Source organism: Aquila chrysaetos, unplaced genomic scaffold (genome assembly GCF_900496995.4).
Source record: "Aquila chrysaetos chrysaetos unplaced genomic scaffold, bAquChr1.4, whole genome shotgun sequence".
Taxonomy (NCBI): Eukaryota; Metazoa; Chordata; class Aves; order Accipitriformes; family Accipitridae; genus Aquila; species Aquila chrysaetos.
Window position 1 is genome coordinate 62,514 of NW_024470383.1, and position 22,851 is coordinate 85,364.

At 63.1% G+C, this 22,851-nt stretch overlaps 5 protein-coding genes across 11 annotated transcripts; 2 read left to right on the forward strand and 3 right to left on the reverse strand.

The window, feature by feature from the left end:
• Positions 1-66: 66 nt before the first annotated feature.
• Positions 67-3,770, forward strand: GNL1 (G protein nucleolar 1 (putative)). Its single transcript, XM_030006281.2, is given in 13 exon segments — positions 67-193; positions 267-390; positions 503-518; positions 520-634; positions 992-1,185; positions 1,260-1,331; positions 1,444-1,636; positions 1,738-1,833; positions 2,085-2,282; positions 2,636-2,814; positions 2,910-3,057; positions 3,168-3,308; positions 3,461-3,770. Coding segments are annotated over 13 exon segments (1,770 nt in total). The 5' UTR covers positions 67-117; the 3' UTR covers positions 3,679-3,770.
• Positions 3,744-5,304, reverse strand: RPP21 (ribonuclease P/MRP subunit p21). The gene is made up of 5 exons (XM_030006305.2): positions 5,080-5,304; positions 4,575-4,666; positions 4,401-4,483; positions 4,215-4,319; positions 3,744-3,892 (listed from the first exon to the last, which is right to left on the reverse strand). Exons 1-5 carry the CDS (start codon positions 5,188-5,190, stop codon positions 3,864-3,866), a joined length of 420 nt encoding a protein of 139 aa, XP_029862165.1. The 5' UTR covers positions 5,191-5,304; the 3' UTR covers positions 3,744-3,863.
• LOC115337869 (E3 ubiquitin-protein ligase TRIM39-like) lies at positions 5,274-13,774 on the forward strand. Of its 5 annotated transcripts, none has more exons than XM_030006283.2 (8): positions 5,274-5,345; positions 5,990-7,239; positions 8,202-8,297; positions 8,383-8,613; positions 9,392-9,414; positions 9,529-9,650; positions 9,749-12,287; positions 13,598-13,774. In XM_030006283.2, exons 2-7 carry the CDS (start codon positions 6,826-6,828, stop codon positions 10,294-10,296), a joined length of 1,434 nt encoding a protein of 477 aa, XP_029862143.1. In that variant the 5' UTR covers positions 5,274-5,345; positions 5,990-6,825; the 3' UTR covers positions 10,297-12,287; positions 13,598-13,774. The 5 variants fall into 5 exon arrangements, with proteins under 5 accessions (XP_029862143.1, XP_029862144.1, XP_040977719.1 ...); XM_030006284.2 differs by having other exon boundaries at positions 5,280-5,345; positions 6,418-7,239; XM_041121785.1 differs by lacking the exons at positions 5,274-5,345; positions 5,990-7,239; positions 8,202-8,297; ... (1 more) ...; positions 9,392-9,414; positions 9,529-9,650 and having other exon boundaries at positions 10,304-11,514; positions 11,654-12,287.
• Positions 13,770-16,923, reverse strand: PPP1R11 (protein phosphatase 1 regulatory inhibitor subunit 11). 2 transcript variants are annotated; one of them, XM_030006289.1, is made up of 4 exons: positions 16,266-16,923; positions 14,587-14,695; positions 14,301-14,474; positions 13,770-14,251 (listed from the first exon to the last, which is right to left on the reverse strand). In XM_030006289.1, exons 1-4 carry the CDS (start codon positions 16,614-16,616, stop codon positions 14,040-14,042), a joined length of 846 nt encoding a protein of 281 aa, XP_029862149.1. In that variant the 5' UTR covers positions 16,617-16,923; the 3' UTR covers positions 13,770-14,039. The 2 variants fall into 2 exon arrangements, with proteins under 2 accessions (XP_029862149.1, XP_029862150.1); XM_030006290.1 differs by having other exon boundaries at positions 13,770-14,081; positions 14,137-14,474.
• Positions 16,924-17,061: 138 nt separating this feature from the next.
• On the reverse strand, positions 17,062-19,247 carry POLR1H (RNA polymerase I subunit H). 2 transcript variants are annotated; one of them, XM_030006306.2, is made up of 5 exons: positions 19,006-19,247; positions 18,272-18,403; positions 18,057-18,157; positions 17,280-17,389; positions 17,062-17,172 (listed from the first exon to the last, which is right to left on the reverse strand). In XM_030006306.2, exons 2-5 carry the CDS (start codon positions 18,399-18,401, stop codon positions 17,148-17,150), a joined length of 366 nt encoding a protein of 121 aa, XP_029862166.1. In that variant the 5' UTR covers positions 18,402-18,403; positions 19,006-19,247; the 3' UTR covers positions 17,062-17,147. The 2 variants fall into 2 exon arrangements, with proteins under 2 accessions (XP_029862166.1, XP_029862167.1); XM_030006307.2 differs by lacking the exon at positions 19,006-19,247 and adding an exon at positions 18,983-19,005.
• Positions 19,248-22,851: the final 3,604 nt, after the last annotated feature.

The window sequence follows — 22,851 nt, forward strand, 5'->3', positions numbered from 1 at the left end:
CTCCCCCTTTCTGAGGCGCTCTTCCCTCCCATTGGCTCCTCCTCCTCCCCTCTCCCCCCGCCTTCCACCCTTCCTATTGGTCGCGGCCGGCCCCGCCCCGTCACGTGATCTCCCGTCATGCCCCGCAAGCGGCCGTTCAGCGCGAAGCGGAAGAAGCAGCAGCTCCGCGACCGGCGCGAACGGAAGCGGGGCGGTGAGCGGGGACCGGGCCGAGGGAGAACCGCGGCGGCCGGCTGGCCCCTGACCCCCGTTTTCTTTGTCCGTAGATGCCCCGACAGGGCCGGACTCCGGCCCAGGCAGCCGTAGCGGGAGCCGGGAGCGGGGAAACGACGCGGTCCCAGTTGAAACGGGAGATCCGGTTCCCCCTCCCCGCCGCCATGATCCCGGCAGGTAACCGGGAAGGATGGAAGGGAGAGGGCGGGTTTGGTGTGCGGTTCGAGGGAACCCGGGTGGGTGAGTGAGGGGATCTGGGCGTCTATGTGAGGCTGCGGGTATCTGGCAGGTTCCGGCTGCAGCTGGGGGGGGCCGCGGGCCGAGGCCTTGGCGCGACGCCGGCGCCGGGCCCAGGAGGAGCTGCTGGAGCTGCTGCCCGAGACCGCCCTTGAGCTGGACACCGACACCATCTACGGCCCTGGTGAGGGGCAGATACCGCGGGGGAAGGGGGACAAATACACTGGGGGGGGGGGGGGGGGGGGGCAAGTAAGCAAAGAAGGGGGGGTAAGCAGCTTGGAGGGGGAGCAATTAAGTGCTGGGGGCTGTAACTAACAACTAGGGGAGGGGGAATTGCCCTGGGAGAGGGTGTAATTAATCATCTAGGGGTAAAATGGCTTGGGGTGGGGTTAATAATGGTCAAGGGGGGCCTGAGCGGGGGCAATTAGGTATGGGGGGTGGGGGATGTGGTGCCTGGGAGGGGTAAATGGCCTGGGGGGGGGCCAAATAACCCGCCGAGGGGGGTCCTGGGGCTGGTGGGATCCAGGCTGCTGGGTGCCAGGGCTGGATTTCCCACGTCGGCCGCCCTGGAGTTTCGCCATGAGCCCGGACGAGCTGCGGGTGAGGGAAGAAGCGGCTTTCGGCACCTTCCTCCGAGCTCTCCGGGAGGGCCAGCGCCCCGGGGGGGCCGAGGAGGGGGGCACCGACGGTGACGATGATGGTGGGGACGTGGCTCCCTTTGAGCACAATCTGGAGGTGAGAGGGGACGTGACCGGGCGGGGGTTGGGGGGGGTTTAGGGGACAAAGGGGGTCACTGTGTCCCTTCCCAGACATGGCGACAGCTCTGGCGGGTGCTGGAAATGTCTGACATCATCCTCCTCATCACCGATGCCAGGCACCCGGTGAGTGAAGGAGGGATCCAGGTGTCTGGGGTGGGATCCAGGCATTTGGGGTGCTGCTGAGCCCTCCCCCACCCCCTACTCTGTCATTGGTGTCGTCTGTCCCCCCCGCCAGGCGCTGAACGTGCCGCCGGCGTTGGCCACCCACGTGACGCGGGAATTGGGGAAGGGCCTGATCCTCATCCTCAACAAAGTGGACCTGACCTCCCCCGCCGTGGCCACTGCCTGGAGCCACCTCTTACGCCGTCGTTTCCCCGCCGCCCGCGTCGTCCCCTTCACCTCCGCTCCCCGACGGAACCCAGTGCCTGGTAGGGACCCGGGAAGGGTGGGGCGTTGACGCGGGGGGGGGACACCCAAGTGTCCTGAATCCCTCCCCACCACCACCCACCCACCCTTGTTTTTCCCCCAGGGCTGCAACGGCGGCAGAAGCGGGGGGGCGGTTGGAGCCGGGCTGTGGGACCCCGGCAGCTTCTGGAGGCCTGCGAGAGCATCGTGGGGGGAGAAGGTGAGCGGGGAAGGGGGGCACCCGGGAGTGCTGGGGCCGGGGAGGACGTATAAGGTGGGGTCTCCCATCCGCTTTCTGGGTGGGGTGGACCGTGGTGTCCCTTCAGTCGCTTCATGATGGGGTGGGTGTCCCAAGGGGTGACTGGGGGGGGGTGGGTAGAGCTGTGGGGACACCCTTGGGTGCTGGGGGGGGGTGTCCCAGCATCCCCTGGGTGCCCCTCTCCCCCATCATCACCCACCACGGCTTTGCAGTGGATCTGAGCAGCTGGCGAGCGCGGCTGGACCGGGCGGAGGAGGCGGCAGCGCGGGGGGAGGAAGAAGAGGAGGAAGAGCAGCAGGAAGAAGCGGGGGACAGCGGAGAGGCGGATGATGGTGACGGTGACGGTGTCATGGTGGCCCCCCGGCAATGGGAGCGTTACCGCCATGGCGTCCTCACCCTGGGCTGTGTCGGTGAGGGGCGGGGCTTCGCGACGGGGCGGGGCTTCGCGACGGGGCGGGGCTTCGCGACGGGGCGGGGCTTGGCATAGGTGGGCTTATGCTGGGTGGGGGTGTGGACCCTGGTGAGGGGTGGGGCTGATAAGGGGGGGTGGCCATGTGGCAAAAGGGGGTGGGGCCTGCCCCATGGGGTGGGGCTTGCCCCATGGGGTGGGGCTTATGGGGGTGTCTCTGCCCATTCCAGGTAGAGAGAAATGGACTGGTGAGGGATTAGGGTGGGGGTGTGTCCTGTTGTGGGGGTGTGGCCGGGGGGAGGGCGTGGCTCCCAGGAGGGGGCGTGTCCCGAGCCTCCCCCCCCTCCCTGTCAGGCCTGCCGAATGCTGGCAAGTCGTCGGTGCTGAACGCGCTGGTGGGGCGAAGCGCCGTCAGCGTCTCCCGCGCCCCGGGCCGTACCCGCTACTTCCAGACCCATTTCCTCACCCCCCGCGTCCGCCTCTGCGACTGTCCTGGCCTCGTTTTCCCCTCCCGCGCCCCGCCGGCTCTCCAGGTGAGTCCTGGTCCCCTCCCTGTCCCCCCCTCACAGAGACACCCCCCCCCGTCTCTGCTGAGCCGCCTCCATCTGTGTGTGTACCCCTGCCTCAGGTGCTGGCAGGCGTCTACCCCATCTCGCAGCTGCAGGAGCCTTACTCGGCCGTGGGCTATCTGGCCTCCCGCATCCCGCTGCCGCCTCTCCTCCAGCTGCGGCCGCCCAGTGCTGCCGCCGGCTGGACTGCTTGGGACATCTGCGAAGGTATGTCATTTTCTGGGCAAATTCACTCAAAAAGGGCTTTTTTATTATTATTAAGCTTTTTTGCGTGGGGGTTGTTGGATATTTTTGTTTGTTTGTTTTTTTCCTTCTAGCGTGGGCGGAGAAACGAGGATACAAGACAGCAAAAGCGGCTCGCAACGACGTCTACCGGGCGGCCAATAGCATCCTACGCTTGGCGGCTGAGGGGCGACTCCGCCTCTGCCTGCGCCCCCCTGGCTACGCTGCCCAGAAGGGTGAGCCCCCCCTCCCACCATCCCCATCCCCCCTTCTGCCCCCCAGGGGGTCTGGATCCTTTCTGGGGGTGGGATCTTAGCCTGACCTTGGGGTTGGGGGGGAGGTTCCCAGATGTCTGGGTCCCTTTACTATGCCCCCCCCCCCCCCCCAGATTTATGGGAGCAGCACCCCGAGACGGCAGCGCTGGCGGCACTGCAGGAGCAAGAGGACCCGGGCATCCGGGGCTCTGGCCCCCCTGGGGAAGGGTCGACCTCGGAGGAGGAGGAGGAGGAGGGTGAGAGTGGTGAGGAGGTGGAGCCTGGGGAGGCCACGCCCCCTGCCAGCACCGCCCCCAATCCTTTTGCTCTGCTGGGAGAGGATGAGTGTTAGCTCTGTCCCTTGGGGGTGGAGCCAAGGGGAGGTCCAGCCCCATATTGTTACACTAATACCATATATAGAATAAAGGGAGGTTTATTTCTGCAGCTGGTGGTCTTTTTTTTTTTTTTGATTGGTTAGAAGCAGCTTCTGCAGGGACCAATCAGAAGTCACATCTCCATGCTGTTGTCGGGTAGGGCTTATGCTGGGCTGTGGTCTGGGGCGGGCCCTGCAGAAGTGATGTCACAGCACTACCCTGATAGCCCCCCCCCCTTCCTTAATCCCACCCCCTCTCCCATTATTTGTATTTAGCCCTACCCCTGATAATAGCCCTGCCTAATTAACTTCATTTTCCAAATTAGCCTGGCTGGGGTTAAGCTACCCCACTGTCTAGACTTGGCTCCACCTCCACCCCTGGAGTTGGCTCCACCCCCAGCCCTTAGCCCCACCCCCTAGATTGGCTCTAACAGGGCTAGCCCCTCCCCTTCTTAGCACAAGTCTCTTCTCCCCAGACCCCGCCTCCTTTCCCCAGGCCCCTCCCCTTCACTGACTGGTGGGCGTGGCCTGGCCGGGGGGGCGGAGCTCCTGCTGGCAGAGGTAACGCCGACAGCGGCCGCAGCACCGGCATCGCAGCACCCTCCGGGGCTGCCCCCGACCTGCGGGAGGGACCCAAGTGTCTGGCTCAGCCCCCCCCACACCCCCAGGGTGTCCCCCCCCCCCCCCCCACCATGACCCACCTCGCAGGCGCAGGTAACCCCCAGCCCCGGGCAGCAGCAGGGAGCAGCAGCGGCGGCACACAGCCCGCTTCACCGAGGGGGCCCTGGGGGGGGGGGACAGGGGACACAACACAAAGTGTGTGTGGGGGTCAGGACCCCCTGGGACACCCCCCCCCCCCCCGCCCTCTAGCTCACATGCGCAGGACGAGGCGGCGGGCGGCCCCTCGCTGGGTGCTGCAGTAGAAGCGGGCGAGGGCCGGGCTGTGGGGGAGCACCCAGTGCGCGGCCTGGGAGAGGGGGACACGGCTGCAGACCCCCCACCACCCCTCCTGTGTCTGTCCCCCCCCCAGCCCCATTATGTTCCTCCAGACCTCTGTGCCCCTCTCCTTCCCCATCCAATCCCCTACATCCCCCCCATCCTGAGCCCCCAAGACCCCCATAGCACCTCCCAGGTCCCCCCTGGACCCTCAGGGCCCCCATAGTCCCCCCCTGGACCCCTGTAACCTCCCCCCAGGCCCCCCCATAACCCCTCCCAGGGCCCTCCCCCGGACCCCTATAGCCCCCCATAACCCTTCCCAGGGTCCCCCCGGCCCCCTATAGCCCCCCCCCATACCACCCCCAAGGGCCTCCCCCGGACCCCTGTAGCCCCCCATAACCCCCCCAGGGCCCCCCCCGGACCCCTATACACCCCCCGCCCCACCTGGAAGAGGAAGTTGAGCCGCTGCAGCGCCTCGCGGTCCCGCACCGGCGCCGCCATCGCGTTCCCGATTGGCCGCGCCCCCACCGGCTGGGCGGGACCGACGTTCCTCATTGGCCGGTAGCCGCGTCGGGGAGGGGGGGCCGGAACCGCCCCGTCCGGCTCTACCAAGTAGGGGCGGGAGGGGGTTACCAGCGCGGGACGCCACTTCCGGCCCTGCGATAAGCCGTCACTTCCGGCGCTGGGCCCGGCGCGGCGGCTGAGCGGCGGTGAGTGGGGGGCGGGGGTAGCCGGGACCCCCTCTCTGGGGACCCCGGCACGGCCCTTCCCTATAGGATGTCCCCTATAGAGCCCTTCCCATAGGAACCCCGCTATAGGGACCGCGGCACGGCCCCTCCCTGAGGGATGTCCCCTACAGGGACCCCTGTAGTGACCCGGAACAGCTTCCCCCCCCCCGCGACAAGGCCTCCCCTATAGGGTCCCTTCCTATAGGGTGGGGTGCCCCCTACGCGTCCCCTTTTCCATAGGGAATCCCCTATAGGAACCCAGGTACTGCTCTTCCCTAAAGGACATCCGCTTCAGGGCTCCTTTTCTATAGGGGCACCCCTATAGGGACCCCATCACTGCAGGGAATCCCTTAGAGAGCCTCTTCCTTTGGTGATTTCTCTCTAGAGGCCCCCCCACCCCGGACAGGGAGTCCCCTATAGGGTCTTACCCTATAGCAACTGCTCTATAGGGCCTCTCCCAGAGCTTCTCCTGTACGGGGAGCTGCCTATAGAGGCTCCTCTGTGGGTTGTTTGTGCTATAGGTGCATGCTCCTCTATAGGGTCTCCCTGTCACCGTGGCAGCCTCTCCTGCCACCAGCAGCATGTTGTTTTAACTGAATTCAGCTGGTTTCCCCCCCCAAAAAAAGCAGTGGGAAACCGCCTCGGCACCCTGGCATCGCTTCCCGCCAAAATGACGGCATCGCTTTGACGGAATTGAGCTGCTTTCACCCCCAAAACTGCTTCAAACCCACACCATCGCCTCAGCATTGCTTCCTGCCAAAATGACGGCATCGCTTTGATGGAATTGAGCTGCTTTCACACCCAAAACTGCTTCAAACCCACACCATCGCCTCAGCATTGCTTCCTGCCAAAATGACGGCATCGCTTTGATGGAATTGAGCTGCTTTCACCCCCAAAACTGCTTCAGGCTTGCCCCGGCACCTCAGCGTCACTTCGTGCCAAAACGACATCATCTCCTTGGCAGAATTGAGCTGTTTTCACCCCAAAACCACTTCGAACCCTAGCCATCACCTGGGCATCATGTCCTACTAAACTCATGTCATTGTCTTGACAGATTTGAGCTGTTTTCTCCCCAAAACCTTTGAACTCCTACTGTCACCTTGGGATTGCTTTGCACCAAAATGACATCGTCACCTGGACGGAATTGAGCCATTTTCTCCCCAAAACCGCTTTGAATCCATGCCGTCACCTCAGTATCACTTCAGTTCAAACCCACTTTGTTGTTTTGACCAAATTGAGCTGTTTTCTCCCCAAAAGTGCTTCGAACCCCCATCGCTGCACCTCGCCATCACGTTCTTACTGAAACCACCTCATCCTCTTAACGGATTTAAGCTCTTTTCCCCCCACAAAACCTCTTCAAACCCTCCCCGTCCCACTGTCCCTTCCCAAAACCTCCTTGTCTGAGCCCAGCCGTCGTCCCCCCCAAATTTTGGCAGCGGCGGGGGGCCACAGCAGTGCCACCATGTCGGGTGCCGACCCCCTGGAGACGCTGCAGGTGGAAGCAAGCTGCTCGGTTTGCCTGGAATACCTACAAGATCCTGTCATCATCGAATGCGGTCACAATTTCTGCCGTCGCTGCATCACTCGCTGGTGGGCCGAGCTGGTGCGGGATTTCCCCTGCCCCGTCTGCCGTAAAACCTCTCGTCATCGCGCCCTTCGACCCAACCGGCAACTCGGCAACATGGTAGAAGCCGCCCGGCAGCTTCGCGGTGCCAAACGGAAAGCCAGGGAGGAGAGTCGCTGTCAAGCTCACGGCCAAGCTTTGGCTCGATTCTGTCGCGATGATCAAGCCCCCGTTTGCCTGCTCTGCGAGATCTCCCACGCCCATCGTGCCCACGCCCTTGTCCCTCTCGATGACGCAGCTCTTGAGTATAAGGTGGGGGGACGGGGGGGGAGACCGAAACCTTCGTGGGGTGAAGGTGGGGAGCGTCCCCAAATCTTGGTTTTGGCCCCAAATTTGGCCTCGGGTCTGTTTGTGGAGGGGTTTCAGCTGTGATTAGTCTCCATCTCCATTTTCAGCCCCAAATTCTTCCCCGAGACCATCTGTGGGAGGGGTTTTGGCTGTGGCTCGTCTCTGTCTCCAGCCCGGGGTGTGGATTTAGCCCCAAACTCTCTCCCTGAGGATGATTATGGAGGGGATTTGGATGACATCTTGTCCCTATCTCCGTTTTTAGCTCCAAACCCTTTCCCCGAGGCAGTTTGTGGAGGGAATTTGGTCCTGGCTTGTCCCCGTCTCCATTTCCAGCCCATGAAGAGGAGACTCAGCCCCAAACCCTCTCCCTGAGGCTGTTAATGCAGAGGTTGTGGGCAGCAGCTCACGCCCATCTCCTTTTCCAGCCCCTGAAGAGGGGATTCAGCCCCAAACCCTCTCCCCAAGGCTGTTTGCAGAGGAGTCTGAGCAGCAACTCATCCCCATCTCTGTTTTTAGCCCCTAGTTCTTCCCCAAAACCATCCAGGGAGGGTTTTTGGCCGTGGCTCGTCCCCTTTCCCAACCCCTGGTGATGGGATTTAGCCCCAAACCCTCTCCCCAAGGCTGTTTGCAGAGGGAATTTCTCTGTGGCTCATCCCCTTCTCCGTTTTCAGTCCCAAACCCTTTCCCTGAAGCCATTTACAGAGGAATTTGTGCAGCAGCTCTTCTCTGTCTCCGTTTTCAGCCCCAAATTCTTCCCCAAGACCATCCAGGGACGGAACTGGGCCCTGGCTCATCCCCATCCTCATCTCCAGCCCCTCACAGCGGGGCTCAGCCCCGGCAGAGGAAGCGATTCGGGGCCGGAGGAAGGATTCCAGGCAGGGGGGTCCCATCCTGTTGCCCACCCTCTTCTCTCCCCACCCTGGCAGGAGAAGCTGCAGCGTTGCCTGGAGCCGCTGGAGCGGAAGCTGGAGGCAGTTGCTGGCTGCCGAGCACGGGAGGAGAAGAAACCGAGCGAGCTGAAGGCAGGTTGATGGTTCTGGGGGATGCCAGGCAGATCCCAGCAGCTCCCAGCCCTCACCAGTGTCTTTTCCCATCCCATCCCGGCAGAGGAAGGTGGCTCTGCGGCGGGAACGCATCACCCAGGAGTTCGAGGAGCTTCATCAGCTGCTGGAGGAGGAGGAGCGGCTGCTGCTGCGGCGGCTGGAGGAGGAAGAGCGTGAGATCCTGCAGCGGCTTCAGGCCAACCTGGCTCGGCTCGGCGAGCAGCGCCGGGTCCTGGCCGCCCTCGTGGCTGAACTGGAGGAGAAATGTCTGCAGTCAGGTCCCGAGATGCTCAAGGTAGGGCGGGATTGGGATCAGCAGCAGGTGGATCACTACCGGTGATGGGATCAGCAGCAGGGATGGGATGGCCCAGAACGGGCTTGTCGCTGGGGATGGCATCCCTGGGGATGGGATTGGGTTTGGAGAAGGGATCGGCCCTGGGAATAGGATCAGTTTTGGGGATGGGATCACCCTGGGGGACAGGGCTGGTTTGGGAGACAGGATCCCCGGGGATGGGATTGGTTTTGGGGATGGGATCAGCAGGTATGGGATTGATTTTGGAGACAGGATAGCTGCTGGGGGCAGGATCGATTCTGGGGACAGGATCAACCACAGGGATGGGACTGGTTTTGGGAATGGGATCGCCAGGGATTGGTTTTGGGGATGGCATTAGTTCTGGGGACAGGATCCCCAGGAATGGGATTGGTGTCCCAGGAATGGGGACAGGGTCACTGCAGACAGGATTGGGTTTGGGGACGGGATCACCAGGGACAGGTTTGATTCTTGGAGGCAGGATCATCAGAAAAGGGATTGGTTTTAGGGATGGGATCACACCCAGAGATAGGATTGCTTTTGGGGGCAGGATCCCTGGGGAGAGAATCCATGTTGGGGATTGGATCTGGGCTGGGATCACCACCGGGGGCCGGGATTGGTGCTGGCAACTGCGATCAGGGCTGGGATCCCCATGGTTGGGACCGATTCTGCCCTGGAGACCGACTTTGAGGGGGGATCTAGCACACCTAACCTCCCTTTTTTCCTCCTTTCCCCCCATTTTCCTGCTTCCCCCCCATTTCAGGACATCAAGGACACCCTGGCCAGGTAAGAACTGCGCAGGTGATCCGGGCCGCTCTCCGGGCTCCATTCTGGGGCAGAAAAGCGGGATTTGGGGGTGCATCAGCCGGTGTGTCCCACCTCCCCCGGGGCTGCTGGCAGGTGCGAGGCAGCGGCGGCACCGGTAGAAGAACCAGTTTCCGTCCCCATTGAGCTGGAGAAAAATTTCTGCAGTTTCCCCCGGCAATACTTCACCCTCCGGAAAATCACCCGGCGCCTCATCGGTGAGGAAACCTCCCATCGTGCCGTGGCCGGGACCCCCCCCACTTCACTGTGCTCCCCACCCCCTAAATCCCCCCCCCATCTTGGTGTTGCCATCCAGGCGAGGTGACGCTGGATCCTGACACAGCACATCCCAACCTGGTTTTATCGGAAGATCGGAAAAGCGTTCGTTTTGTGGAAGTTCGACCTCGGGATTTACCTGATACCCCGCGACGTTTCACCATCTACCCCTGCGTTTTGGCGGCGCAAGGTTTTACCTCTGGTCGTCATTACTGGGAGGTAGAAGTTGGCGATAAAACCCATTGGGCTCTCGGCGTTTGTAAGGATTCGGTGAGTCGGAAAGGGGAATTAACGCCGTTACCGGAGACGGGATATTGGCGGGTACGGCTCTGGAACGGCGATAAGTACGCGGCTACCACCACCCCTTTCACCCCACTGACGGTGCGGGTGAAACCCAAGCGGGTGGGCGTCTTTGTGGACTACGAAGCTGGAAAAGTGGCTTTTTATAACGTCACTGATCGCTCCCACATTTACACCTTCACCGATACTTTCACCGAAAAGATTTGGCCACTGTTTTATCCCGGGATCCGTGCCGGCAGGAAAAACGCGGCACCTCTCGTTATCCGTTCGCCTACGGATTGGGAGTGAGGGGGAGAGCGGCGCTGGCGGGGTTTGGCTTGATGGTGTCTGGCAGCGCCGGGATCCGGTACTCTGGCACTGCCGGGGTTTCGTGCTCTGATGTGCTGCCAGGATCCAGCGCTCCGGCATAGACAAGGTTTGGCTGTCCGATATCCGGCACTGCAGGGGTTTGGCTCTCCGATGCCTGGCAACACCGGGATCCGGTGCTCCGGCACCACCGGGGTTTGGCTCTCTGACATCTGGCACCACCGGGATTTGGCTCTCTGACATCTGGCACCACTGGGATTTGGCTTTCCAACATCCAGCATTGCCAGGGTCTGGCAATCCGGCACCACCGGGAATTGGTTCTTGGACATCGAGCACCGCCAGGATCTGGTGCTCCGGCACCACTGGGATTCGGTTCTCCGGCGCCGCCGGGCTCCTGCTCCTTGCCATCAAGCTCCACGGCACCGCAGCGGCCCAGCTTACCGGCATCATCAGGGGGGTCTGGATTGCCGGCACTGGCCGGATCCGGTTCTGCGGCACCGCTGGAGGCGTGTGGTGGTAGGCGCAGGCGTGTGGCAGGGCTGTGTCCCCTCTGTGTCCCTGGCCCCGTGTACGTCCCTGTGTCCGTGTCGCTCCACGTGTCCCCATGTCAGTCCATGGGTCTCCACCTGTCCCTATGTCCATCTCTGTCCCTGTGTCCATCTGTGTCCCCTGTCTGTCCCTCAGTGTCCCTCTGTGTCCCTCCACGTCCCCATGTCTGTGCCCCTCTGCGTCTCCCCATGTCCCTCTGTCCCTCCACGTATCCCTTCACATCCCTATATTTGTCCCTCTGTGTGTCCCCACGTCCCTCCATGTCTCTCTGTGTCCCCATGTCTGTCCCTCCATGTCCCTTTATGTCCCTCTGTGTCCCCAGGTCCATCGTGTCTCCACATCTGTGTCCCTCCCCGTCCCCATGTCCCTCCATGTCCCCACACCATCCACATCCCTGTGTCCCTCTGTCTGTCCCCGTCATCCATATTCCACATCTGTCCCTCTGTGTCCCCCTCCATGTCCATCAGTGTCCCTCTGTCCATCTATGTCTCTCCATGTCCCCACATCTGTGCCCCTCTGCGTCCCCACGTCCTTCCATGTCCCTCCACATCCCCATATTTGTCCCTGTGTCCCCACGTCAATCCATGTCCCTCTGTCCATATGTCCCCAGGTCCATCGTGTCCCCACATCTGTGTCCCTCCATGTCCCCACACCATCCACGTCCCCGTGTTCCTCCGTGTGTCCCCATGTCCTTCCCTGTCCCCCCATCATCCATGTCTGTGCGTCCCCATGTCCATCCATGTCCCACATTTGTCCCTCTGTGTCCCCCTCCATGTCCATCAGTGTTGATGTCCCTCCATGTCCCCACGTCCCTCGACATCCCCATATTTGTCCCTCTGTGTGTCCCCATGTCAATCCATGTCCCTCTGTCCGTGTGTCCCCGTGTCCTTCCCTGTCCCCCCCATCATCCATGTCTGTGCGTCCCCGTGTCCATCCATGTCCCTCGCTGTCCCCCACGGCCACCTGTGTCCCCACGTCCTCCACGTCCCTGTCTCCCTCCCCACCCCTGTTATTTCCATCTCCCTCCCCACATCCCCGCCCCGCCGTCGCCCACACCTGGGCCGTCCCGCACGCCTCTCGCACGCCTCTCACACGCCTCGCACACGCCTCCCACACGCCATGGCGCCCTCGGGGCCACCGGAACGGGGCCCGCTGGCCCGACTGGCGCGAGAAACCTCATGCCCGACCTGCGGGCAACCGCTACGGGACCCCGTCCTTTTTGCCTGTAACCATAGCTGCTGCCGTCGCTGCCTGCCCGTTGCCCGTCCCGGGGAACCCGTCGCCGCCTTCTCCTGCCCGCGGTGCTGCCTGCCCTGCTCCCCTCGCCGTCTCCGTACCCCCGTGGCTTTGGCCGTGGAGAGTCGCATCGCCCAACGTTTGGTTCGGGGAAATCCCGGCCCCCCTCGCCGGCCGCAGCGCTGCAGGTAAAGGGAGAAGGAAGCCGGCGGGGTCCGGGGGGGGACCCAGGTATTTGGGGGGGCTTTGGGGAGACCCAGGGGGACTTGGGGGACCCAGGTGCCCAGGGGCGATTTGGGGTAATCCAGATGTCTGGGGGGACTTGGGGGACCCAGGCGTCCAGGGGGGATTTGGGGGAATTTGGGGAGACCCAGGTGTCATGGGGGGACTTGGGGGACACAGGCATCCAGGGGGGATTTGGGGGAATCCAGGTGTCTGGGGGGGACTTGAGGAGGAACTGGGGGAACTTGGGGGACCCAAGCATCCAGGGAAGACTTGGAGGACCCAGGTGTTTGGGGGGCAAATTGGGGGGATTTGGGGAGACCCATGCATCCAGGGAGACTTGGGGGACCCAGGCATCAGGGGGCACTTGGGGGACCCAGACATCCAGGGGGAATTTGGGGGGGAATCTAGGTGTCTGGGGAGACTTGTGGGGCTGAGGGGGAATTTGGGGGGAACTGTGGGGATTTGGGGGACCCAGGTGTCTGGGGGGCAAAGTGGGGAGATTTGAGGGACCCAAGTGTCTGGGGGGGACTTGGGGGGGGAACGCAGGGGTGCTGGTGTGGGAAACTGGGGTATTTGGGGGGGATGACACCCAGGTGTTTGGGGGGGCTGAGGGGGGTCTTGGGGGGCTGGAAGGTGGGGGGTGGACAGAACATGGCCCAGGGGTGCTGGGGGGGACACTCAGGCATCTGGGAGGGATTTTGGGGTGCTGGGGGGGGGTGGAACTGGTGGGGCTGGGGGACTTTGGGTGCCAAGGGGGAAACCCAGGCATCTGCGGTGGGGGGGGGTCCCACGGGTGGTGGGGGCACCCGGGGGGCACCCAGCTATTTGGGGGTGCTGGGGGGGGGGCGTTAAGGGGTGCTGGGGGATCCAAGCATCCGGCCGTGACCCCGTGTCCCATCCCTCACGTGCCCGGATGCCTGAGTCCCGTGTCCCTGTCTCATCCCCCCCCCCCCCCCCCCCCCCGCCCGGGTTGTCACCACACCCCAGGTGACCTCGACACCGCCCCGGCTGGGGGGGGGGGGGGGGGCACCCAGGCGTCCCGGGCTCACGTGCCGGGTGGGGCCCGATCCGGCTGGGTGACATTTTTGGGTGATGACGCTTGTTTTGGTGGCACCTTGTCCTTCCCTTGGGGACACACCCCAGTCTGGTGGCAACTTCCCCCCCTGGGGACACTTCCCCTGCCCCCCCCCCCGGGGTGTATTTGGTGCCTTTTGTCGTCCCCCCCCTTTTCGGTGACATCCCCCACCACTAACCCCCCCTCTTCTCCCCACAGCCTGGGGGCCCAGCTTCGAGCCGACGCCGCACCCCCCCCACGCCCCCCATCCCCCAAGGAGCCACCCGGGGGAGGGGGGGAGCCCCCCAAAAGCTGCCCCCCCTCCTCCTCTTCGCTGATGCCTCCCCAATAAACGCCATCTCCCCCCCCACCACGAGCGCCACGGCAGCGGTCGCAGCGGTGCCACCTTTAATGCCCACAGGTGCCATGGAGTGCGGGGGGGGGGGGGGCGGGGCATGATTTTGGGAGGGGGGCACCCCAAAATGGCCCCCCCAAACACTGGGTGTGTGTGGGGTGGGGGGTGAGGCAGGATGGGGGGACCAGGAGATGGTGTTTTGGGGGGGGGAGCAGGCATTGATATTTTGGGGAGGGAGGGTCCTCAAGAGCTGGGGCAGGGCATCAGCCATCAACTGGGGGGGTTCAGGCATTGATTTGGGGGGGCTCAGGCATTGATTTGGGTGGGCGGGGCAATCCCCAAGGTGATGGGGGGGTGATTTTTGGGGTGGGGGTCAAGCCCAGAGTCAATATTTGGGGTCAGGGGTCCTGGAGGGGGGACACAGGTCAGTTGGGGGGGGGGGGGGGTGTGTGTCTGTGGGGGGGGCAGGAGCATCCATAGGGGATTCCTCAGTGCTCCATAGGGGCAGGGGGCCCGGGGGGCAGCGCTTGGGGCCCCCCCGTGGCCCCCGGTAGGCCCCCCCCCAGCCCCCCCCCCGCCGCCCCCGCCCCCGTTTATGTCCCCGGACGCAGTGGAGGTGACCGCAGCCTTCGTCCCCCCCTCTCGTCGTCGCCACCGCCGCTTCCTCTTCCTCCTCCTCTTCCTCCTCGCTCTCTGTCGAGCTCTCCCCAAACGCCCGCGGCTTCTCATAGATACAGCAGCCTGGGGGGGGGGGGGGGGGAACGGGACAGGGGGGGTGTCAGGGGACACAGGTGTCCCCAGGGGGACCCAGGCATCCACGGGAGGGGACAGGGCTGTCCCCAGCGCCACTCACACTTGGAGGAGCGGCGGCCAAGGTGCTCGTTGTCGACGGTGTCACTCGACCACTCGACTTTCTTGTCCGGCTTCCGCTTGCGCAGCTTCAGGGTCAGGCTGCGGTTCTCCTGGCGGGGGCGGACGGGGCGTGGGGAAAGGGGTGTCACCGGTGCGGTGACACTGCGGGCAAGGACACCCCCCCTGACCCCTCCTGTGGGCTCTGACACTGTCCCCAAATAGCCCTGGTCATGTCCCCTGACACCGTCCCCGTCCCTGTAATGCGACTGCCCCCGTTGTGTCCCCTGGCAATGTCCCTGTCCCCAACACCATCCCACATCCAGCCTGGCTGTCCTCTCTGACACTGCTCCTGTCCCCAGTGCTGTCCCACTACAGCCCCGGTCATGTCCCCTGACACTGTCCCCGTCCCCACTACAGCCCCGGTCATGTCCCCTGACACTGTCCCCGTCCCCGACACCGTCCCCACTACAGCCCCGGTCATGTCCCCTGACACTGTCCCCGTCCCCACTACAGCCCCGGTCATGTCCCCTGACACTGTCCCCGTCCCCGACACCGTCCCCACTACAGCCCCGGTCATGTCCCCTGACACTGTCCCCGTCCCCGACACCGTCCCCACTACAGCCCCGCTCATGTCCCCTGACACCCTTCGTGTCCCCAACAGCCCCAGTTGTGCCCCGAAACACCATGTCTCCCCCAGCCCTGGTCACATCCCCTGATGCTGTCTCCATGTCACACCCCCCCAAGATTTATAGCCCACCCCCCAGTTTATACCCCCCTCTCCCAGCTGTTTACCCCCCCCAGCAGGATTTATACCCCCCTGGGTGTCTATAGTCCCCACCCCCCATATCTATAGCCACCCCATGGTAGGTACAGATTCCCCCCCTGGTACCTATAGCCCCCTCCCAGGCATTTACAGCCCCCCCCCTGGGTATTTACAACCCCCCTTCAGTATCTATAGGTCCTCCTCCATATCCATAGTCCCCCTTGGTACGTATAGACAACCCCCCTGGGTATTTATAGCCCCCCCTCGGTATATATAAGCCCATCCTGAGATCTATAGACCCCTCTCAGGTATTTATAGCCCCCCCCCCCAGTACCTGTAACCCCTCCTCAGTATCAATAGGTCCAACCCCAGTATCTGTAGCCCCCTCCCCGGTATCTACAGCCCCCCCTCAGTATCTGTAAGACCCTTCTGGTACCTATAGACCCCTCCTAGGTATTTATAGCCCCCCCCCAGTATCTATAACCCCTCCCCAGTATCTATAGCCCCCCCCAACTATCTATAAGCCCCTTCTGAGATCTATAGACCCCCTCTCAGCTATTTATAGCCCCCCCCCCCCCCCAGGACCTATAACCCCTCCCCAGAATCTATAGGCCTGCCCCCAGTACCTATACCCCCCCCCCTCAGTATCTATAAGCCCCTTCTGGTATCTATAGACCCCTCCCCTCGGTATCTACAAGCCCCTCCTGAGATCTATAGACCCCTCTCAGGTATTTATAGCCCCCCCCCCCCAATACCTATAACCCCTCCCCAGTATCTACAGGCCCGCCCCCAGTACCTATAACCCCCCCCTCAGTATCTATAGACCCCTCCCAGGTATTTATAGCCCCCCCCCCCCCGATATCTATAACCCCCGCCTGCTACCTATAGGCGCCCCCCCCCCCGCCTCCGGCCCTCACCGGCTCGGCGGCGCCGGTCTCGATGACGGTGGCGGTTCCGCAGCCGCCGCTGTCCGCCGCCTCCGCCATGGTTCCAGCCGGGCGGTGCGGTGCCCCGGGGCGGGTTGGGGGGGGGTCCCGGCCGCCGCCGAGGCCCCGCTGAGGGAGGAGGGGGGGGGGGGGGGGGGGGGGAGCACCGGGAAGGGCCGGGCCGGGCCGCTCTCGCCGCCGCCGCCCCGGTGCAGCGTTTACCGCCGCCCCCACCCCCACTTCCGGTCGGTGGCGGGAGCACTTCCGATGGGTCCGCCGTACAATGCGGTCCCCCTGTGAGGGCGCACTTCCGCCGTACGGCGGGGGGACGACAGCGCGCATGCGCTGGGTAACCAGCCTGGAGGGGCGACTTGCGGGGGCAGATAGGGGCGGGGGGGGGGGCAGTTTGGGGGGACATAAAGGGCCTGAAGGGGCAAATAGGGGCCAAGGGGGCACTTTGGGGGGGGTAGATAGCGCCTGAGGGGGCAGTTGAGGAGGGCAGATAAGGGCTGGGGAGAGTAGAGAATGCCTGAGGGGGCAGTTCAGGGCCTTTGCGGGGGGCAGATAGGGCCTGTGGGGGCAGTTGAGGGGCTGGGGGGGGCCAGATAGGGGCAGCAGAGAGAGGCTGAGGGGCGGTTTGGGGGGGGGCAGATGGGGCTGGAGGGGCTAAAGAGCAGTTGGGGGGGGGGCATCTAGGCACTGGGGGGGGCAGTTCAAGGACCAGGGGGGTAAATAAAGGCTGAGGGGGCAGTTGGGGGGGCGCAAGTGAGACACCCCCAAGCACAGCCCTGAATAAAAACCCCAGGGGCTTTTATTACCCACATGGGAGGGGGCAAATACCCCAGGCGGGGGGGGGGGGGGGCAGATACCCCGTCACGAATCCTCCTTCTCCTGAAACCTGTGGGGAAAGGAGGGGGCAGTTACAGGAGGATTTGGGGGGGGGTCCCCCCATAGTTGGGGGGGGGGGAAGAGGGGAGTCAAAATGGCAGAGGGGGGGGCCCTCACCGGCAGTGGGGGCAGGTGTAGAAGACGGTCTGGCCCTCGTCGGCCGAGCGCATCTGCCGGGTGCGGTACGCCATGCCCTCGTGCCCGCAGCGGGGGCACCGCCGTTCCACCTGCGCCAGCCCCCCCCCCCCAAATTGTGGGGGTTACCCCCCTGCTCTACAAGCTTGACCCCTACCCCCCCCAGCTCGGGGGAGGGGGGGTGTTAACCCCCAAATATCCTGGCCCCAAGGAGTTTTATGCTTCGGGGGGGGGGGGTGACAACACATCCCATTCTGTGGGGGGTCCCCTCCCAGTAAGGTTTTACCCCCTCCCCCCCCGTTGGGATTTTGGGGTGGGGGCCCCATCCCAGTAGGGTTTTACCCACCCAAGCAGGATTTTTGAGTGGGGGTCCCATCCCAGTGGGGTTTTGGGGTGGGGGTCCCATTCCAGTGGGGTTTTATCCACCCCCAAGCAGGATTTTGGGGTGGGGGTCCCATCCCCAGTAGGGTTTTGGGGTGGGGGTCCCATCCCCAGTAGGGTTTCCCCGCCCGCCCAGTGGGATTTTAGGGGTGGGGTTCCATCCCAGTGGGATTTTATCCCCACCAAGCAGGATTTTGGGGTGGGGGTCCCATCCCAGTAGGATTTTATCCCACCCCAAGCAGGATTTTTGAGTGGGGGTTCCATCCCAGTGGGATTTTATCCCCCCCAAGAAGGATTTTGGGGTGGGGGTTCCATCCCAGTGGGATTTTGGGGTGGGGGTCTCATCCCCAGTGGGACTTGCCCCCCCCCCCAACTCACCAGGGGCCCCTCGAGGTGGGGCGCAGGATCCGACCCCCGCCCCGCCGCCGGCTCCAACCGGTTGAACTCGATGGCGCTGCGGATGGTTTTACCCTCAAAATCTGGCAGGGGAAGAGGGTTTTAAAAAAAAAAAAAAGAAATCAGGGATTTCTGAGGCGGGGCGGGTGGTCTCAGAGGGGACCGAGATATCGGGGTGCCCCCCCCCCTCCACTGACCGTCGCTGTGGAGGGCGAAAGCGCAGCGGGGGCAGCGGACGGTGCTGCGGGGGCCCGGCCGGGGCAGGACGGAGCCGCATTCGGGGCAGAAATCCAGGCAGGACTGGAAGCAGGAGGGGGGCAGCTCCATGGCTGGGGGGTGGGGGGAATGAGGAGGGGGGGTGTCAGTGGGGGCCCCCCAGCACCCCCTTATTCATCAGTGCCATTGACCCCCCCCCATTGTCCCTCATTCCCCCCACCTCAATCACCCCCATGACCCCCCCATCACCCCCAATCCCCCCATTGCCCCACGTTCCCCCCAGCCCAACCAATGACCCCCCCAGCTCCCCAATCCCCCCCTTAGCCCCCCCATACCCTCAATGCCCCCCCCAATCCTCCCATGACCCCCCCAGCCCCCAATAACCCCCCCAATCCTCCCATGACCCCCCCAGCCCCCAATAACCCCCCCATTCCCCAATCGCCCTCTTTCCCCCCCCAGCTCCCCAATCCCCCCCTTAGGCCCCCCGTACCCTCAATGCCCCCCCAATCCCCCCATGACCCCCCCCAGCCCCCAATCCCCCCCTTAGCCACCCCATTCCCCAATGACCCCCCATGGCCCCCACCAGCCCCCCAATACCCCCCATGGCCCCCACCAGCCCGCAATCCCCCCCATCTCCCAATGGCCCCCCCGTGACCCCCCCAGTTCCCCCTCCCGTAGCCCCCAGTCCCCACCGCCCGGAGCAGACAAGTCCAACCTCCTCCTCGGCGCCCAGAGCGGCCGGAGCGCGCGCAGGGGGAAAGCCTCTGACGCCGCGCCGCGCCGCTCCACCCCGCCCCTTCCTCTACGTCACTTCTCCCTTCCCAAGCTTGCGGAGCGAGGAGCTAATTATTGGAGGCCCCAGGGACTGATTAATTAATTAAGCCAGTATTACTTGATTAGGGAAGCTCTCAGGGGCTGATTAGGGGAACGCCCAGGAATTGATTGATTAAGCCGCCACTAATTGATTAGGGAAGCCGCGAGGGGGCGTGGTCGGCCGGGGAGGAGGCGTGGTCGGCCAGGGAGGGGGCATGGCCTAGCCGGGGGCGTGGCCCGGCCGCAGAGGGGCGTGTCTACCGGCCCCGCCCCCTGGTGGTGGGCGGTCCCCTGCGCCATCGGGGGGTGTGGCCTAGAGGCGGCGGCGGGAGGGAAGGGAGGGGTCGGGGGCGGGGTCTCACCGTTGCCATGGCGTCGCTTCCGGTGCGGCGGGGCGGAAGTGGCGGGCGCTGCCGGGAGGCGCCGCTGGTACCGGGGGGGGGGGGGGGGGTGGAAGGCCGGGGCGGGCAGTGGGGCTGGATCCGGCCCTGAGGGGCTGGGGGGCGGCTTAGGGGGGGGGTCCCCTGTCCCTTGTGGCTGGGGGGGGGGCTTCCTGTCGCCTATAGGGGTGGAGGGGCCGGCCCTGTGCCCTGTGGGGGGTGAAGGGGCCTTCAGTGTCCCCTATGGGGGTGTCGGGAGAGGTGGGGGGGCTCCTCTGACCCCTACAGGGGTGTCGGGAGGGCTGAGGGTCTCCCCTGATCTCTGTATGGGTGTCAGGAGGGCTGGGGGGGGCTCATCTGGCCGTGGTAGGGGTGTTGGAAGAGCTGGGGGGGCTCCTCTGACCCCTACAGGGGTGTCGGGAGAGGTGGGGGGGCTCCTCTGACTCCTACAGGGGTGTTGGGAGAGCTGGGGGGGCTCCTCTGACTCCTACAGGGGTGTTGGGAGGGCTGAGGGTCTCCCCTGATCTCTGTATGGGTGTCAGGAGGGCCAGGGGGGGCTCATCTGTCCCTTGTAGGGGTGTCGAGGGGGCCAGGGGGGGCTGCTAGAGGCCTGGGGGAGCTCCTCTGACCCCCATATGGGGGTGGCAGGAGTGGCTGGGAGGCTGCTATGGGGCTGGGGGGGGCTCTGCTGTCCACTGGGGGGCTGCTACGGGGCTGGGGGGGCTCATCTGATCCCTATAGGGGGAGTCAGGAGGGCTGAGAGGGGCTCCCCTGTCCCCTATTGGGGTGTCAGGAGGGGCTTCTGTGGGTCTGGGGGGGCTCCTCTGACCCCCCTGTGGAGGTGTCAGGAGGGCTCGGGGGGTCCCCTATCCCCTATAGGGGCTGGGTGGGACAATTCCCTCTCCTTATGGGGTGGGGAGGAGGCCACCCCTCATTCCCTGCAGGAATTCCTCTCCCTGGGGATTTTGGGGGGGGCTGCACCACCCCTAGGGAGATATAGGGGGGCTGTTCCCTTCCATAAAGCAGGGGGGGTGGAATTTGGGCATTTTAACCTTTTTCTCTCCATTTTTAGACCTCACCAGGGACACCCACCCCCAAAAAAACATGGCCGGGGGCTGGGGGACGCTGAGCCCTGAGACAGCAGATGGACAGACGGACACAGCCACCACCATGGCCTGACACCCCCCGCCCCACACCACGAGGGAGCTCTGATGGGAGAGAAGCAGCGATTTCACCCCCGATTCCCAAGGGATTCCCAGGCGGCTCTGGAAAAGGGGGGGAGGGGGGAACCCCAGCGACCCCCCTCCCCCTGGAGCGAGCTGCAACCAGGTAAATGGCGAGGATTTTAACGTGGAGAGAGAATGGAAATGTTTTTCCCAGCTGCTCGCCCTCTTAATTCCCACTGGAAGGGGGTTAAAATCTCCCCAAAAAGCAAAAAGAACGGGAAAAAAATAGGATTTTTAGGAAGATTGAGGTGCTGAGGTGCCGCTTGGCAGCGAATCCCATAAGAGAAGGGATTCATTTTGCCCAAGACCAGGGTTTGTTTCTGTCAAACCACGTTGTTGCAGTTTATTTTAGCGTCACCTGGGCTGAAACGAAGCCACAAAAGAGGAAAAATGAGGTGAAAAATCGGGGGGGGGGCCTCCCCTGAAAGCAGTGCTTGCTTCCTCAGTCCATTCCAGGTGGTTTTGGTGTCACTGAGGCCAGAGCCGCTTTCCCCCAGGCTGCAAAAAAGAGCCTGGATTAATTAAAAAGAAGATTTAATGAGTAATTTAGGGAGGAGTGGTGCGAAACTGGCAGGCATTTGCCTGAAATCTGCTGGTTTTGGGGTCTCTGGGGGACACCATGGCGAGGGAAAGGAGCTTAAAATCTCCCCCAAAACTTCAGGAATCTTTGGATTCGGGGTGTTTCACCTTTAAAAACCCCTGAGGAAAAAAAACAACGGGGGACATTGAACAGAAAGGGGGTTTGGGACGCCGGAGGATTTAATGTGATAAAATTATCGGTCGCTCAGAGTCTCGCCCCGGAGTGAAGCCGAGGGCAGGGAAAATCCCCAACTCTGCTTACTCAGCGCCTCGCCGCCGGCTTGTGTCTCGCCACCACGAAACGCCGGGTAAAACCACGGCTGAACCCGCGTTTTGGGCCAAAACACCCTAGTTTTGGGCTAAAACCCCTTATTTAGAGCCAAAACACCCGCATTTTGGGCTGCCACGAGGCTGAGCCGCTTTTGGCCCTGCAGGTATGGCTTAATCCCAGCATTTCCCTCCGCAGGGATCCAACTAAGAAGCACGAAATCCCTTAAATTTACTTTTTCACCTTTTTTTTCCACCTCTTTCCTTCTCTCCGGCTGCTTTTCCGGGGCCAGATGAGCGTTTCGGGGCCGGGAAGGGGGAACCGTGCTGGCGGCTCTCGGTGTTACCAGCACTTTCTGCCTTACCCTTCGGGGCCGGGGGGGGGGGGAACCGCGGTGCTGAGAGACTCGCCCCCCTTCCTACTGCTCTACACCCCTTTTTTTTCCCTTTAAATACCCCTTTTCCGGGTGTTTTTTTTTCCTTTTAATTCCCTTTTTCCGCCCGCCAACGTGGCCCGCGGCAGCGTTAACCCTTGAGCTGCTCACCCGCGCCGTTCCCTTGCCGAAGTTAAGCAATCGCTTTTTTTTTCCCTCTTTCTTTATTTTCTCTGTTGGGTTTTTTTTTGCCTCTTCCCTATTTTTTTTTCTTCTTTATTCTCTCAATTCCCCTTTTCCTCCCCCCTCCTCCCTTTTCCTGCCCTTGCTGACATCTTGCCTCCTCTGGCAGGAGTCGGGCTGGGCTCCGGGTGAGTAAAAACTCGCTGAAGACAGGACTTTGTGAGGTTTTTTAGTACTCAGATTTGATATTTTATTTGGTTTATCCCCATTTTTCAAACAGAAACCACCCCCACTTCACCACCCCCCCAGCCTCCACAGTGGCAAATCCACACCGGAGCCAGTCCCTGGGTTAATGTTTAACGGGAGCGGACTCTGCCCTCCTCTTCCCCGTGCGGAGGTTTGGGGTTGGGGTTTATTATTTGCTTTTTTTCCCCCTTATTTAAGGGGTTTTTTTGTATCTCAACGGTGCCATGTTTCTGGTGGGAGGCTCCGGGGCCACGCGGTTTCGCTTCCTCTCCCCGAGGTGTGTGTGTGGGGGTGTTGTTCCTCTTTTTGGGAGGCTGGGGGGGGGGGGGGGGGGGTTCACTGAGTGTTTTGGGGTGACACAACCGTGGGGTGTCCCTGTCCCCCTCCGGCACCAGTTTGGGGGTGGAATGGGGGGTCCCCTCTGTTTTTAACTCCCCCGTGTGTGTGTTTCCCTGCCCCCCCAGGTCCATGGCATGGGAGTGAGCGCTGAAGG

Bases quoted from the DNA above. Each gene is read 5' to 3' on its own strand.
- RPP21 (XM_030006305.2), bottom strand. From the start codon at position 5,190: ATGAGGAACGTCGGTCCCGCCCAGCCGGTGGGGGCGCGGCCAATCGGG. The intron at 4,667-5,079 runs GTGGGGCGGGGG...CCCCTCTCCCAG, and splicing joins GGCTCAACTTCCTCTTCCAG to GCCGCGCACTGGGTGCTCCC. The intron at 4,320-4,400 runs GTGGGTCATGGT...TCCCTCCCGCAG, and splicing joins GGGTTACCTGCGCCTGCGAG to GTCGGGGGCAGCCCCGGAGG.
- LOC115337869 (XM_030006283.2), top strand. From the start codon at position 6,826: ATGTCGGGTGCCGACCCCCTGGAGACGCTGCAGGTGGAAGCAAGCTGC. The intron at 7,240-8,201 runs GTGGGGGGACGG...CCACCCTGGCAG, and splicing joins ACGCAGCTCTTGAGTATAAG to GAGAAGCTGCAGCGTTGCCT. The intron at 9,415-9,528 runs GTAAGAACTGCG...GGCTGCTGGCAG, and splicing joins ATCAAGGACACCCTGGCCAG to GTGCGAGGCAGCGGCGGCAC.
- PPP1R11 (XM_030006289.1), bottom strand. From the start codon at position 16,616: ATGCGCGCTGTCGTCCCCCCGCCGTACGGCGGAAGTGCGCCCTCACAG. The intron at 14,475-14,586 runs GTGAGTGGCGCT...CCCCCCCCCCAG, and splicing joins TGGCCGCCGCTCCTCCAAGT to GCTGCTGTATCTATGAGAAG. The intron at 14,252-14,300 runs GCTGGGGGGGGG...CAAGCGCTGCCC, and splicing joins GCGGGGGCGGCGGGGGGGGG to CCCGGGCCCCCTGCCCCTAT.
- POLR1H (XM_030006306.2), bottom strand. From the start codon at position 18,401: ATGGAGCTGCCCCCCTCCTGCTTCCAGTCCTGCCTGGATTTCTGCCCC. The intron at 18,158-18,271 runs GTCAGTGGAGGG...TTCCCCTGCCAG, and splicing joins TTTCGCCCTCCACAGCGACG to ATTTTGAGGGTAAAACCATC. The intron at 17,173-17,279 runs GTGAGGGCCCCC...CTTTCCCCACAG, and splicing joins TACACCTGCCCCCACTGCCG to GTTTCAGGAGAAGGAGGATT.